The 15,000-nt window shown below is 39.3% G+C and overlaps 1 protein-coding gene across 8 annotated transcripts in view; it reads left to right on the top strand.

Annotated features, from left to right (window-relative positions):
* The window catches only part of KDM4C (lysine demethylase 4C), a 197,169-nt gene that overhangs the window by 137,051 nt on the left and 45,118 nt on the right, over window positions 1-15,000 (top strand). For all 8 annotated transcript variants that reach the window (XR_013391167.1, XM_077921529.1, XM_028713153.2 and 5 more), the window contains exon 18: window positions 4,294-4,402. Coding sequence is in view for 7 of the 8 variants with exons in the window: in XM_077921529.1 (XP_077777655.1) it covers window positions 4,294-4,402 (109 nt within the window). In the remaining variant the exon portion in view is untranslated. The remainder of the gene's footprint in view (window positions 1-4,293; window positions 4,403-15,000) is intronic.

Here is a 15,000-nt window from a genome sequence, read left to right as displayed (position 1 = left end):
CCTGTTTAGGAAAGTTTTTAATGACTGATGTTTTAATGTACTTTTAATCTTTTGTTGGAAGCTGCCCAGAGTGGCTGGGGAAACCCAGCCAGATGAGCGGGGTATAAATAATATATTATTATTATTATTATTATTATTATTATTATTATTATTATTATTATTATTATTATTATTATTATGGTTCAATTATAGTCAGCAGGACTACTTCACACAGTTCTGATTCATCACTTCGGAAAGTTGCGAGGAGACTGATCTTTGCTATTTTTTCTTTCTTTCAATTTGCTTACGCTGTAGCTTGCACCCCTTCCTTGCCTCCACCATTCCTTTGTTTCCTTGCCTTAAAGCTGTGTTTGTGATTTTGTTTTCAGGGCTAGTTAGGACCCTTTGCAGAAATACCAGCTGGAATATTGTGAAGGGAAGAGATACTTCTAGCTTTGAACTTAACTGAGAAGAGTTCAGAGAAACCAAGAGGATGGGACTGACTGGACTTGGGCTCAACGGCAGCATAATTGGCCACTCTGCCGCTGCTGGAGCCTTAGCAGGGATAGGAAGTATCCTTCACAAAGTGCATGCAAAGGAATCCCACTTGAAATTCATTATTTCTATCCAGTGAGGGGGTTTTTTTGGCTCCCCTTTTCTGACAGAATCCCTGCTTGCCACAGCAATGGCTCTAAAAGTGTTAAACTGACAACACCATCCTATTCCTTCCCCATTTGGACAGGAAATATTCACACTCCAAGTTTTCCAATTTCTTAGGTCTCCTGTATTGTTCTGTTCTTGCTGTATCTGGCTCTTGAAAGCCAGGAAAAGGACTTTAATTTTTATTTATTTTATTTAGAAAGATTGATAGATCATAAGAATCATTAACATAATAAAATTATCAATACAATAAAGCAAAAATCCACCAAACTGTTCAAAAAACAAGTATAAGATCATCATCAATTTAAAAAACTCACAAAACTTGCAAAACTAAAATAATCATAGATAACTACTTTAAACTACTACTTAACATATAACATTTCCCCTTTCCTGGTTCTTTCCTCTTCTCCCTAAGAAAACTAGGTTTTTTGAAGACTCACCTTCAGAGTTCCCTATTAGGCAATTCTCCTACTTTAGTCTTTTCTCTCTATCTCTGGTTACAAAAGTAGATGGTCTAGGCAAGGCATGGGTGGTCTAGTCTGTGCATCCATTATTAGCCCACTCTTTTCTTTATTTTTTCTGTAATGGTGTTTCAAGCCACAATACTACTTCCCTTGCTCTTAAATTGTCTTGTTATCACCTTTAAGTTTCTATTGATTTATAAATGAATATTCTAATTACAGCTGCAGTGTGTTTATTGCTTTCTGTCTGTAGCAAGCACACCAAGCTAAATTCCCCAAATTAAGCAAAGTTATCAGAGCCAATGCCATCCTGTCTATGTAAAGATCTTGAGAGTAATATTGCTAATTCCCTCAAATTACTCAAGTACACCTGTAAGATGTGTCTGTATGTGCACTATGTGCACTAGCGGAACTGGTAACACATTTTTGAGCAGTGTTCTATAGGTGGTCATATGGCATGTGTAAATGATTCATGGCTTGGTTTAGATGGTCATTCTGGGCTTCATAAACTGTGGTTTGTGAAGTTGGGCATGAGTGTTGGGCCCTGGTACCGCACACCTCATCTCCTGGCTTTAATACAAATCTTTGCGGCAGTTATGTCTGAACCAAGGGACTCTAGCTTAATATTGATCGATGTCTTTATTTCTCAAATGTGGTATTGCCATACAGATAAATTTATAATACATCTGCCCAGTATTTTAAATTAGCTGCAAATAGTTATTATAATCTCTTTGCAGTCAGCTTTTTAGCTAAATGTTAATTAAGCATCAAGTATCTCATAATAGAGTGCTGACGGAAATAAACAGATTTCAAAATATAGATCAAGGAAATGTCAGCTAAACTGAATGCAACACTTTTCTTTGATATCTACCGATGAGAGCCCACAAAAGGCATGTATGAAAATCAAAATCCTTTCTGTGCGTATTGTATCTTAAAAGAAAAATCATGAATGAAAAATGTGGGAGTGGTTTCTGTTTATAGAGGAATCCTACTTCCACACATGTTTCACACGTGTTTCGTGTCTTTTCACAACACTGTGTTTTGCTATTTTTTGTGTTTTGACTCGACTAGCAGTTTTAAATAGTAAAAAACATTGCTTTCCACAGGAGTCTGTAATTTCCTATAATCACCTCACTGGTTTCCTCTTTTAATACATTTCCTATGAGTAATATCTACCAGTCCATATTAAGTTATTTATAAAGATTTTTTTTCAGAATGTAGAGAAACAGGAAAACATAGTGGGCAGTGAAGGATGGTCAGAAAGTTTCCAGAAAAAATGGATTTCCAAAGTCACGGGACTATTCCCATAAAACCCTGTTCTAGACATTCGCAGATACAGAATCACAACCCTGGGTAGAGGCTCTTAATACACAAGAGCTGTGGTGTAGTGAGACAGGGACAAAGGACCACCCACTCTTTTCACAGCTGGAACCATGATGTCCTAGGGGCCTATTTTCCATTCTCCTGGGGTGCATGCCAGGTTTTTGTCGCCTGAGAAACCCACCAAATCCACACTAAGCTGAGACGAGAAAGATTGCATTAGCCTGCAAGGTTAAGGTATAAACTGCATTTTCATTTTGACTTCTGTTTAAGCCCCTTTATTATAAATCAACAAAAATGTCACAATATAGTGAGGAAACTTTGGAGTTCCTCCGAAGTCTTCGTAAGCTTGATTGTTATATAAGGTGGTAAGAGGGCTGAGAAAAATGCTGGCTTCATTGCATTGGCCAAAATTCATTTTTCTTTTATATCCAGGCTATGCAGGCATGGCTATTCAGGATATAATGAAAAGTGCCTGCACATAAGGATAACGCTACACCCCTAAACAAGAGTCTGTTTTTCCCCTGCACACCTTGGCTGGCCAGCTGGGTACATCAAACACAACCATCAGGGAGCTAGGCAAGTTATACTTGTCGTCAGGATTAAGCAGCTTCTGCTGTTTCTTCAGTATGCATGATTATCTCAATGCCACGAGGACTATGCAGCCCCAGGACTCTTCATACTGCGTTTTCTAATAGAACTGGAACTATTTTCAAACAATACTTGTAAAGGACCTCAGAATAAATATTTATGGTATTTATTTCTCACCAGTGGCCGGGATCCAATCCTCCTATGTGTAGACAAAAAAGTGTTTCCAACTTCCATTCTATGTGTGTCAGTTTCTGTTTAGCTGCATCTCACACCATTATATGTGTGTATGTGTGTGTTTATATTTATTTATTGTGCTTTCGTTAAGGTTTTTTCCCTTAAAAAATATAAACATAACAAGGATAGGGAAGTTAAGGGAGAACAAATAACAGCTCACAAGGGAAAGCCCTCTTTCCATGCTGAATCTTGTTCTGGAGATGAGGTCCTCAGTATTCCTTCTTGGGGTCCCAACACCCTCAGGTGCTTCCCTTGGTACTTTTCTGACATTTGCAGGGTTGTTTAGTTGTGGGGATGCTTTTTATTTTTGGATGCGGAGGCTATTGTTTGCATTTCTGTTTTGTGCCCTATCTGTTGGCGCGGTGGTTGTCTTAGCAACACCATTCTTTTCATTGCTGAGATGGATCGTCTGTGGTTTCTTAGATTTCCACCGGTGCTTCCAGAGCCAAAAGGATTGGGGACCCCTGCTCGCACAGTGCTCTGTATGTGGTTCTTTAGAGCTCAGCCAATATGTAACAAGTTGTTCCAGTAATGGACTAGAATATTTTCAACAAACCTTTTCGAAATTACTGGGCATGTATGAATGAGGATGGAATCAAAAGAAATGTTTGTCTGATTTTACATGCCAAGGGCCTTTGACCTATGTTTCTTTAAAAACAGCAGCCCAGTTGTATATGGCAAACATATTTTGAAATTGTGGGAAGATTCAGAAAGATTTTGTGATGTGGCATCTGATCAAACAGAAAAAGGAAAAGATGTTGCTGGGTACCACCAAACATTGACATGCCTAAAGTAGTTGGATCTGAGCCATTATTATTACTGTTTTCGTTTTAACAAATGTAACACGTTATATGGTATGAATACTGTGTAGGCATATCAATTTGGGGAGGAAATTATGGTTTCTCATAGCATTCCTTGTGAAAAAAAGACCATTATACAAAGAATAAAATTTGAGAAATGCAGTGGGAAAACCTATTTCTCTCTATATATATGTATATACTTTAAAATGTTTGCATAACTTTCTTTTTTGTATTGTTGTTATTTACAGGTGGGCTCACGTCATGTGTGCAATTGCTATTCCCGAAGTGAGATTTGTGAATGTCATAGAGAGGACACCAATAGACACAAGCAGGATACCTTTGCAGAGGTTAAAACTGGTGAGCAGTTATGATCCAAATTTCTATTCTGACATATATTTTATGGTTCTAAGAATGTGTAGTAAACCTCCTTGATGATGTTCATGTTGTACAATTGTCACAGAGTGCTCAATTTCTGTTTTAAAACGCCTGTCAAAATGTGTGAGAACCACTGTTTTGAACTTCCTGTTCAAAATTGCATTCAGTTATATACTCGGTAGCTGTGGGGAACAGCTGTGGGGAACTTTGGGCCCTCCAGGAGCTGCTGAACTACAACTCCAATCAGTCCCAGCAAGCATGGCCAGGGATGATTGGGGTTTTAGGGTAGTAACATCCGGAGGGCCTTAGGTCCCCCACACCTGAACTGGTGGAACAAAACCATCATTGCCAGAATAGTCTTTAAGAAAACTTAATCTAAAATTTTCCTAGAAATAGCAGTGACTGAAAACACCTTCCGTTGGCTGGCAGGTTTATGACATCACAATTTAGCTTCCCTTGTCACTGCTGATCAGTTTTAGGCAGTGATTTCCTTTTCTTAAAAAAAAAATGTGCCATGTTCCCTGGAATCCCTGTTTGTTAATCCTAGCCACGTGAGGACAGGCTGCTGTTACTGTTTATGAATGAAAGACATTCTGGAGATTGCTCCGCAGCAGCTGGAGAAGCTAAAATAATTAAAACAATTAAACACTGTTAGAAGTACAATGGTACCTCTGGTTGTGAACGGGATCCGTTCCGGAAGCCTGGCCGTATACCAAAATCTTCGTAACCGGAGGCGCCCTTCTGCGCATGCGCGTGCGGCAAAACTTGGAAGCATACACTTTCGGGTTTGCCGCATTCGCAACCCGAAAGTTACGTTACCCGAAGGTACCGTAACCCAAGGGTCCACTGTAAATTTATATTGTGATTTAAATGGATTTGATTTAAATCAAATCCACCCTATGTATATGGCAAACATATTTTGAAACTGCAGGGAGATTCAGAAGGATTTTGTAACGTGGCATCTGATCAAGCAGAAAAAGGAAAAGATGTTGCTGGGTACCACCAAACATTGACATGCCTAAAGTAGTTGGACCTGAGCCATCATGTAGTAGAATTATTCCTGTTGTTGTTTTAACAAATGTCACGCGTTATATGGTATGAATAAAGAGTTTTAAAATCTCTTAAAACAATACAAATAATTACAATAAAAACAGCAGGGCATCAGCCCTTTTATTAAAAGTTGTCAGTTCCCAAAAGTCTATTGGAAGAAGGTGGTCTACAACCTGCTGGCAGAAGCGCAACAAGGAGGGAGCTTCTATAGGGAGGGAGTACCAAAGTCTGGGAGCAGCCACTGAGTCTCCCGCATCCCCAGCAAGCGTTCCTGTGAAGGTGGTGGGACCTAGAGAAGAGCTTCTCCTGAATATCTCAAAACCTGGGCAAGTTTGTATGAAGGAATACAACCTTCCAGATTTCATATGCTTTATGATTTCATATGCTTTAGACTCTCTTACATTGCCAGCAACCATCCTTTAAAATCCCAGGTGAGTGAAGCTCTGATATGCATGTGAAAAAGATGGAAAAAGCACATGTAAAATAATAACAAAAAACTACTAAACTATAATGTAGTGGTGCCAGTTCAGCACAGGTTCCCCTTCCATTGAACTCTTTTCAAGTGTCTGGAACAAAAAATAATTCTGCAAAATAGAATTGTGAATGTTTCCATTTTCATGCGCCTGCAAAGTGTCAGCTGACATTCCTCTCTAATATGCAATTAGCAAGAAAGGGCAAGAAACTTAACACATGATGGTCTCTTAACAAATTACGTTGCAAAGGATGAGCATAACGAAGTGGGCATTTGTTTAGTTCAGCTGTGAATTAGAATATGTTTGTCAAATAGTGGTAAAACAGAATATTGTATGATTTATGCTTAGTATGCTCCTACTTTGAATCTGGTTGTGTATTTACAGCTTATGTGAAGTTCCATAGGGTTGTATCCCCATGCTGGGTCTTGTTGGAGTTGAATTTAGTTGGATACAACCCAGTATCTTTATCATGTTTCTAAATTTCTTCAGTGTTGTGTAGCTGAACTATGATTGGGAGGTTAGGACAGGGATAGTTGATTGCTTCTGCCATTCTTCAACATTATTCCTTTTTAATCCTATGGCTTCTGGGTTGTACAGGCAATAGTTATCAGTTGAGTTTGGGGAAAAGAAGAGACAGATTATAGAGAAGGAGACACCCCTGGAAGGAATTCCAGGTGAGAAACTGAAGGAGGAGAGGGGCAGAGGAAAGGACCTGCTATATATATGTATCATTTTTAAATTATTCATTCACATATTAAATTTTCTTTGTTCCTGTAACATGATGACATGCATTAGCATTTTGTTACAATACAGTTTACAGTTCATCCATACCGAAAGGACAGTGATCGCCGTTTTACACACTAAATCATGTACAGACCAAATGTCTATAAAAGCTCTGTTGAGCAATCTAACTTTCTCCGCAACTTTGTGAGAATTTGCACATTACTTCTCCAATTTTATGGTTGCTTAGCACAGGCCACCACGATTGTGAGATCGTACTGGATTGATGTCTATTATAAAATGTAACTCAGCGCTCCACAGAATGTTGAAAAGTATATGTGTATATGTATGAATAGGTCTGATAGCTGTGGCTAAAACAATAATTCGATACAAACCTCTAGGTCTGATTCTGCCATTATGTCAGCACTGCTGTCATTATGTCAGCATTGTTTTATTTCTGTTTTTAAATTCCTCTTGGTTTTCAGCAGAGTAAATGGCACAGGAATTTGTACATCTGTCTGTACCTTGACCAATGTTGCCCCCCCCCCGCCACATAGTTTCCTATTATTTTTACATTTCAGATCTATTTCTTCAAACAGAGGTAGAAAATGAGTTTTAGAAAGACTGAAGTTGCCCTTGGGCTTTTGATTACCTCAAATTTGTATTTGAGAAGTGAATCCAATACAAGCATGAGTATATTTTGAGTGAGAAATATTATTTTGAAAATAGAATTACACAGTGATGATGACTAATCTACAAGCCTTTCAGTATCTGGCTAAGGCTAAAGTGTTATATGTAGAAACGTATTTGCTTGAAAATTCACACCTGAAGGCAGATAACAGTAAGCTTGAAAGCCAAAGATTATAGTCTTGAACCTTGAAAGGGGAAATCAGTTCAAAAAATAGAGATTTCACGGTGGCATGCCTGTATAAAGAATGGTATCTTCACACTGGACAAATATGACTTAAAAGCACAGGCATTGCATCTTCTGAAATATTTTAAATATTACTATTATTTAAAGTAGAACTAAAATCTTGCCCATTCTCTTTGATCTAATTTTGTATAAACATTAGAAGGTTTATAGAGACCCTTGTTTCTAGTTGTAGAAAAATGCTTGACAGTGATGCATACCACTGTTGTCATGCAATTCTTGAAATATAAGCAAGTATTGATTAACTTTCAGCAATTTTAAAAAATATTGCTGCAGGCGGTAAAATCAAGGAAAGTCATTATACTGAACATTAACTTACACATTAACTAGCTGACTTTCACACATTTTCTGTTTTAGGGGAGAGCACTCAGGCGTGTTTAACCATATTTCTAAAATGTTTTTAAAATTATATTAAAATAGGAGGAATAAACGCTTCTTCTTTTTTTCAATTAGAGATTTGCTAAAATACAGAAGATCCTATAGCTGACTAACCCACCACTATTTATTATGTCAGTTAAATATATATGGATCCGTTAAACCACACAAAATATATGTTACCATACAGCCTTTTGCCACTATCCCTATCTTTTTGAGGATCACTCGTAGCCGAGTAAGATTGTCTTCCATGAAGGCAGTCTTAGCAGTGTGCCCATGAGTGACTGTGGAGGCCAATTTTGGATCCACACGTCCTTCCACAGTGGGGACATAGGTTTCTGGGCAGGAGTTGATCACGGTGAGGATTTGCCAAATGTGCCTTCCTTATAGCTCGCTTCTCCTGAGTTTCGTCCTGAGTTCATGCTTCTTCAAAGTCCAAGACACCTTTGTTAAAGGCTGTTCTCCAACTGGAGTATTGGCAGGCCGGTGTTTCCCAATTTTCTGTGCTTTATACTACTATCCCTATAGAGTTGTAATAAGTGGTTGTCTAAATTATGTGCATTACAGGCTATATCTACTGAATGATCTGATTTGCGCAACATGGTGAGCCAAACTATGTATTACCAAGACTCTTTGCTCCCCCCAGTCCTTTTTACTATTGCACTGTGGCTTAGCATGTCCAAACTGGGACCTGTGGATAAATTCCCTACTAACTATAAATACCTTTTGCAAACTGAATCTGTAAAAGTAAATGCAAAAGAATTAGTTACAGGTAGGTAGCCGTGTTGGTCTGCCTTAATCGAAACAAAATAAAAAAATTCCTTCCAGTAACACCTTAAAGGTAAAGGGACCCCTGACCATTAGGTCCAGTCATGACCTACTCTGGGGTTGCGGTGCTCATCTCGCTTTATTGGCCGAGGGAGCTGGCGTATAGCTTCCGGGTCATGTGGCCAGCATGACTAAGCTGCTTCTGGCGAACCAGAGCAGCGCACGGAAACGCAGTTTACCTTCCCACCGGAGCGGTACCTATTTATCTACTTGCACTTTGACGTGCTTTCGAACTGCTAGGTTGGCAGGAGCTTGGACCGAGCAACAGGAGCTCACCCCATCATGGGGATTCGAACCGCCAACCTTCTGATCGACAAGACCTAGGCTCTGTGATTTAACCCACAGCGCCACCCGCGTCCCTAGTAACACCTTAGAGACCAACTAAGTTTGTTACTGTATTGGTATGAACTTTCATGTATTCCATTAAACCTATTCTAGGTTTCAAATGATCAAAAGAATGAAATAAAGGTACAGAAAATACCAGTTCAAAACAAATTTCGTCACTTTGCTTTTTCAGTGTTCTGGTGTATGGAGCCCCATCTATCTATGTATATCAAATGTATATCAAATGAACTTATATTAATTAAGGAGTCTACACAGAATAACTAAAGTCCCCTCCCCCCCGCTTTCTATGTCACTCAGTTTTGTATGATTAGTTTTTAATGAGCTGCTTGCTCAGAGTTAAATCCCAGCTTTGTTCATAGGCATGGATACTTTGGCTGCTGTTAAGGCCACTTAAAATATATAGGTCATTTGTAATAAAAAAACAATAGATGTGAGTACTTAATCAATATGTATCATGCATTCTTATTATTATTAAACAATTAATTTATTAAGCGCTTACAATCATTTGCCATAAAGAAGATAAACAGCACAATCCCAACTATGCCAATTTAGAAGTAAGTCCTATTGAATTCAGTGGTGTTTACTTCCAGGAAATTAGGGTTAGGATCACAGCCTAAGGCTGCAATTCTTTGCACTCTTTCCTGGTGGTTGGCCCATTGGATGCGATGGGACTTATTTCCAAGGAATTAGGCAAAGGATTCTGCAGCAAATGCACAGCTCTTGGAAAGCTAGAGGAGGATTTATTTGAGCGTTTATTTCAAAATCAGAATAAAGTGAAGTTACCGTTGGAACAACTTGGCTAATGTTTCAGTCATCAATAGTTAAGGTAAAGGTAAAGGTACCCCTGCCCGTACGGGCCAGTCTTGACAGACTCTAGGGTTGTGCGCCCATCTCACTCAAGAGGCCGGGGGCCAGCGCTGTCCGGAGACACTTCCGGGTCACGTGGCCAGCGTGACAAAGCTGCATCTGGCGAGCCAGCGCAGCACACGGAAACGCCGTTTACCTTCCCGCCATCAATACCATCAATAGTTACCATCAATAGTTACCTGCTGTTTATTACATGACTTGCTTCCAATGACTAAACTTCCAATAATTCAGCGTTATAACGTAATGCAGCAAAAATAGTCTTAATTTCTTAAATCCAGTTCCAGCTCAGCTCAGTCGGAATAGCCAAGTGCTCCTCTCATCACAGCATTGCCTATATTGCCCCCACTTGCTACAGATAATATTGCTGAGTGATATCCAGAGTGAATTAGTTTGCTAACAGATTGGTTCCACACCTTTGTTGCTGGAAAACTGTGACTAACATATTATCAGATAGCAGCAGAAGCTGCTGCTGACTGCACATTTTTACAAATACCGTTTTATGCTGTTTTGAAGATCCTTTCCATAACAAATATGTACTAAATAAATACTCCCGAAAAGTTACGTTACACTTGCCCACCTTTCCTCAAATGGATTTCGTTTAAAATACTGTACACATCTCGTAAAATTAGTCAGAAATGTAATACTCATTCTACAAAATGATGTGTTTTACAGAGAGAGAGAGAGACTGAACGAACATCTTAGAATAATTCACCAATAGCAACAAGAATGTAAAATAGATTTATTCTTCCACAAGCCCCACCTATGTAAATTATGCGAACCATTATGGATGTGTGTTTTAAGGTTGGAGAATTACACAAAAGCAATTGAATAAGGGTTTACCATGCACAGATCCTAACCAGAAGACAATTTGCATTGCAGGAACTGTATAGTTTCCTGGTAAGCAAAACAATAAAGCTTCAGAGTAAAAATGCACAGTAGTGGAGAAGATATGAACAGGTGCAAGGACAATGTATAAGGACAGAGGGGAGGCAGAGCATGAAAGGCTTCAGAAAAAGGTAGAACATTAGTCGTTTGTCAAAGTCAGTTTGCACATGGCAAGAGCATTCTTAGGCATTTGAAAGGTGCTCTAGACTTACAGCTGTACTGTATGGCTTGCCACAGTATCTCTAAAAGCAGCACTATTTCCCCAGGCTTCTGAAATTTGTTTCTAAATATACACACTGGAAACATCTCATGTTGAAAAATTCAATTTGCATTGTTGCGACAAATGAAATGAACAGTATGAATGCAATTGACTACCACTTTTGCAGAAGCCATGTACGATATAGGAACTGATGCTGGGTATATATTTAGGGAATTTCAGTAGCACTTCAGCCTTTTCTGCGCAAATAGGCTCCTGTGTGATTTGGAACTACAGATGACCAGGTTTCTAAATTGTGTGGGTTCAGCTTGAATTCAACAAGCAGAAGTTCAGCTCCCAATGTGTTGGAGGCTGCAGGGACAGTAACAAGGACATGCAGGATGGAGTGGAACAACAAGATTCTCCCCTTTCTCTGCCTCCCATTATGATAATTCTGTGTATGGGGGGTGGATGCTATTGTTTGAATTGATCTCAAGTTTCCACGCAGTCATAAGGTAGATCTATGTGCCACCTGTCATATTAGTTATAGAAATATATATTCTTCACTTCAGATCAGCTATAAAACCTATCCATCTGCTCTTCAACTGCAGCCTAATAGTCATGTTCAGATGGTACAGAGAAGCAAGACAATTATTATTCTGTTCTCTTATTTCAGCAAAAATAAGTAACTAAACAAAAAAGTAGAGTTCTAGACCTACTATAATTTTTAATGAGGTAATGAGCTTCCTGACTACAGCAGACTGTGCTCTGCCTGACTTCTACAATGATGAATTGACGATGTCAAAATATGCGGCATAGTACAGGGAGATATTTTTCCTGTGAAAGTTTCTCATTCTTTATTTATTAGAGCCATGGTAGTGTCATAACTTATAATACAAGTGTCATTTTGCGTGATTTATTTTAATGAATGTCGGTTCTTGACATGTTTAGAGATTCTTGACCCATATTTAATGCTCAAAACTCTTAAGTGTTCTGAAATGTAATAAATCAGCCCTGATATCTTTATGAAAATCAACAAACCACATATCTTTGTAAGTTGCCTTCCTCTTAGAAAGTTGTGCTTATATCACAGCTTTCCATCAGGCAGATATTGTCTCGGCTGATTTTATATATCTTTCAAAGGTCACCCTTGTCTTTATTAAATATATATATGTATTTAATTGTTAGCAAAATACCACACTGCTATCCTGAGAAGGTTGGCTGACATCCAACTGAACTCAGAGGAACTTCTGCATGAAGATTTTAATTAATCAAAAAGCATCTATATACCGGTTTGGCTTTGCCTTTTGGTAACACACATGATGGCAAATAGAAGGGGAAGAAATGGAGGCAGTGAGAGATTTTACTTTCTTGGGCTCCATGATCACTGCAGATGGTGACAGCAGCCACGAAATTAAAAGACGCCTGCTTCTTGGGAGAAGGGCAATGACAGGCCTAGACAGCATCTTGAGAAGTAGAGACGTCACCTTGCCAACAAAGGTCCGTATAGTTAAAGCCATGGTTTTCCCAGTAGTGATGTATGGAAGTGAGAGCTGGACCATAAAGAAGGCTGATCGCCGAAGAATTGATGCTTTTGAATTATGGTGCTGGAGAAGACTCTTGAGAGTCCCATGGACTGCAAGAAGATCAAACCTCTCCATTCTTAAGGAAATCAGCCCTGAGTGCTCACTGGAAGGACAGATCGTGAAGCTGAGGCTCCAATACTTTGGCCACCTCATGAGAAGAGAAAAGACACTGATGCTGGGAAAGATGGAGGGCACAAGGAGAAGGGGGCGACAGAGGACGAGATGGTTGGATAGTGTTTTCGAGGTTACCAGCATGAGTTTGACCAAACTGCGGGAGGTAGTGGAGGACAGAGGTGCCTGGCGTGCTCTGGTCCATGGGGTCACGAAGAGTCGGACACGACTAAACGACTAAACAACAACAACAACAACACACATGATCCAATCCAGTTGAAATGCCGGCAAAGCAATCATAAGATCATCTAAAAACTGGTATGGCACTCATACCATAGAATCAGCTAGTTGGAAGGGACCCTGAGGATCAGGAATATGCAGCTGTCCTATACAAGGATCAAACCTGCAACCTTGGTGTTATCAGCTCCCACGCTCTAACCAACTTAGGTACCTCCGAGGTTCTCCTTGTGCATCCGTGGAGCTTTTGCAGGAGCCTAAGGCATCTCAGTCACACAGTACCTTCAAAGGACCTCAAACCTTTCTCCCATTGAAGTCAATGGGAAGGATTTTGTTTAAAAGGGAAGGAAAAAGAGAGAGAAAGCTACTTCACTTTCCACCCCTGCTATAGCTATCTGACAGAGCTTTGAACGTAGGTTTTGCTCTGCCGTACAATCTCACAGGTTTGCTCTCTGATGAAGCCAAGCAACCGTAGAAATTATTTTCAACCATCTTCATAGCAAAAAAACCTCTTGCACTCCAATCCTAGATATATCACTGTGCACTTTGAAGGTGGTTATGAGTGACTGGGAAGATTGAACTATGGGAGCTTAGGAAGGGTACTCCTTACATTTATGATTTGCTTTTTATCATAGTTAGAAAATTATTTGTCTTTTAAAGTCATAACTTCATAATTCACTCTTGCCGTTCTTACATTACCCTAAAACAGGCTTCCTCAAACTCGGCCCTCCAGATGTTTTTGGCCTACAACTCCCATGATCCCTAGCTAGCAGGACCAGTGGTCAGGGATGATGGGAATTGTAGTCTCAAAACATCTGGAGGGCCGAGTTTGAGGAAGCCTGCCCTAAACTGATTTGAAACATTTATATTGTGATTAGCACTAAACAGGTCAGCAGCTATGTGCTTTAAAAAAATGGCAGCTTTTTAAGGTTGCGTGATTACACCTGTTATGCATTTAGTTCAGAAAATAAATTTCCATGAGTTGCAAGATGAAAGACTCAAAATTAAGAAGGTCTCTCTGCCAGTGTATGAAAATGTAGTTGCCTGCCCATCCCCCAATGTGCTTAGGATATCATTTCAAAACCCTGGGCTATAAATGTGTGAATATTGCCCTTTTGGAGGTAAAAATGAAACAGCTGAGACAAGAATCCAGAATTATCCTACTTGTGAAGATGCTATGGTTAATTATTTAAATTCTTATCACTACCAGTACTTTATTTCTATTTATGTTTTCTTCAGTTTCTTATCTACGTTGTCTTCTTCCCATATAGCGTTAGGCTTCCATCCTCATATTTGCTTATCTTACCTTCTTATACATACCTGTCCATTTTGTTCTTTTTGTATTGATACAACTGCTGCACTTAACTGAAATATACAAGAGTTCTGCATTTTGAAACACTGGTGTGATGCACTTAGGGCACAGTAATTCCCATTTTGCTGCTGTTGCCAAGGGATATCACTGAGTTGTCATTAAAAAGTAGTTGGTGCTGAGAGGTCTGCTTTATTATGACAAGCCCAACCTCTTTGTTGGATGACTTGGGCAATTTGAAAAACAACAACAACCCTAAATGGGCGCTAGTTTTCAGGCCATCAAATCTAACAGCCTTTGAAGAAGCATTACAGATAAAGAATATGGCTTGCTTTTATTTACTTTTAGTGTGGGGGCTCTTACTGATCATCACTATCCTACTTAGGAATGCAATAAAACACAATGCGTAAAAACACCACCTTAGAAAGATCTCCACATCCTTTATGTAATAGTAGCAATTTCTGATATTTAAAGACATATATTTGAACAGAAGTCGCCTCGGGACCACATGACATGTTTAGTTGTATAGCTGTTCATAAGACTTTTTTTGCCTAGAAATGTGAAGCATGGGTACAACAAACACAGTGGCAAACATGTGGATCCTACAGGCACCCTCATTAAGTGGCAGTGATTGGCTTCAGCTTTTGAATGCCCTCAGCAAAGTTGG

This window comes from Podarcis muralis, chromosome 17 (genome assembly GCF_964188315.1).
Source record: "Podarcis muralis chromosome 17, rPodMur119.hap1.1, whole genome shotgun sequence".
NCBI lineage: Eukaryota > Metazoa > Chordata > Lepidosauria > Squamata > Lacertidae > Podarcis > Podarcis muralis.
Note: the sequence above shows the minus strand (reverse complement) of the source record. Positions and strands in the feature narration are given on the sequence as shown.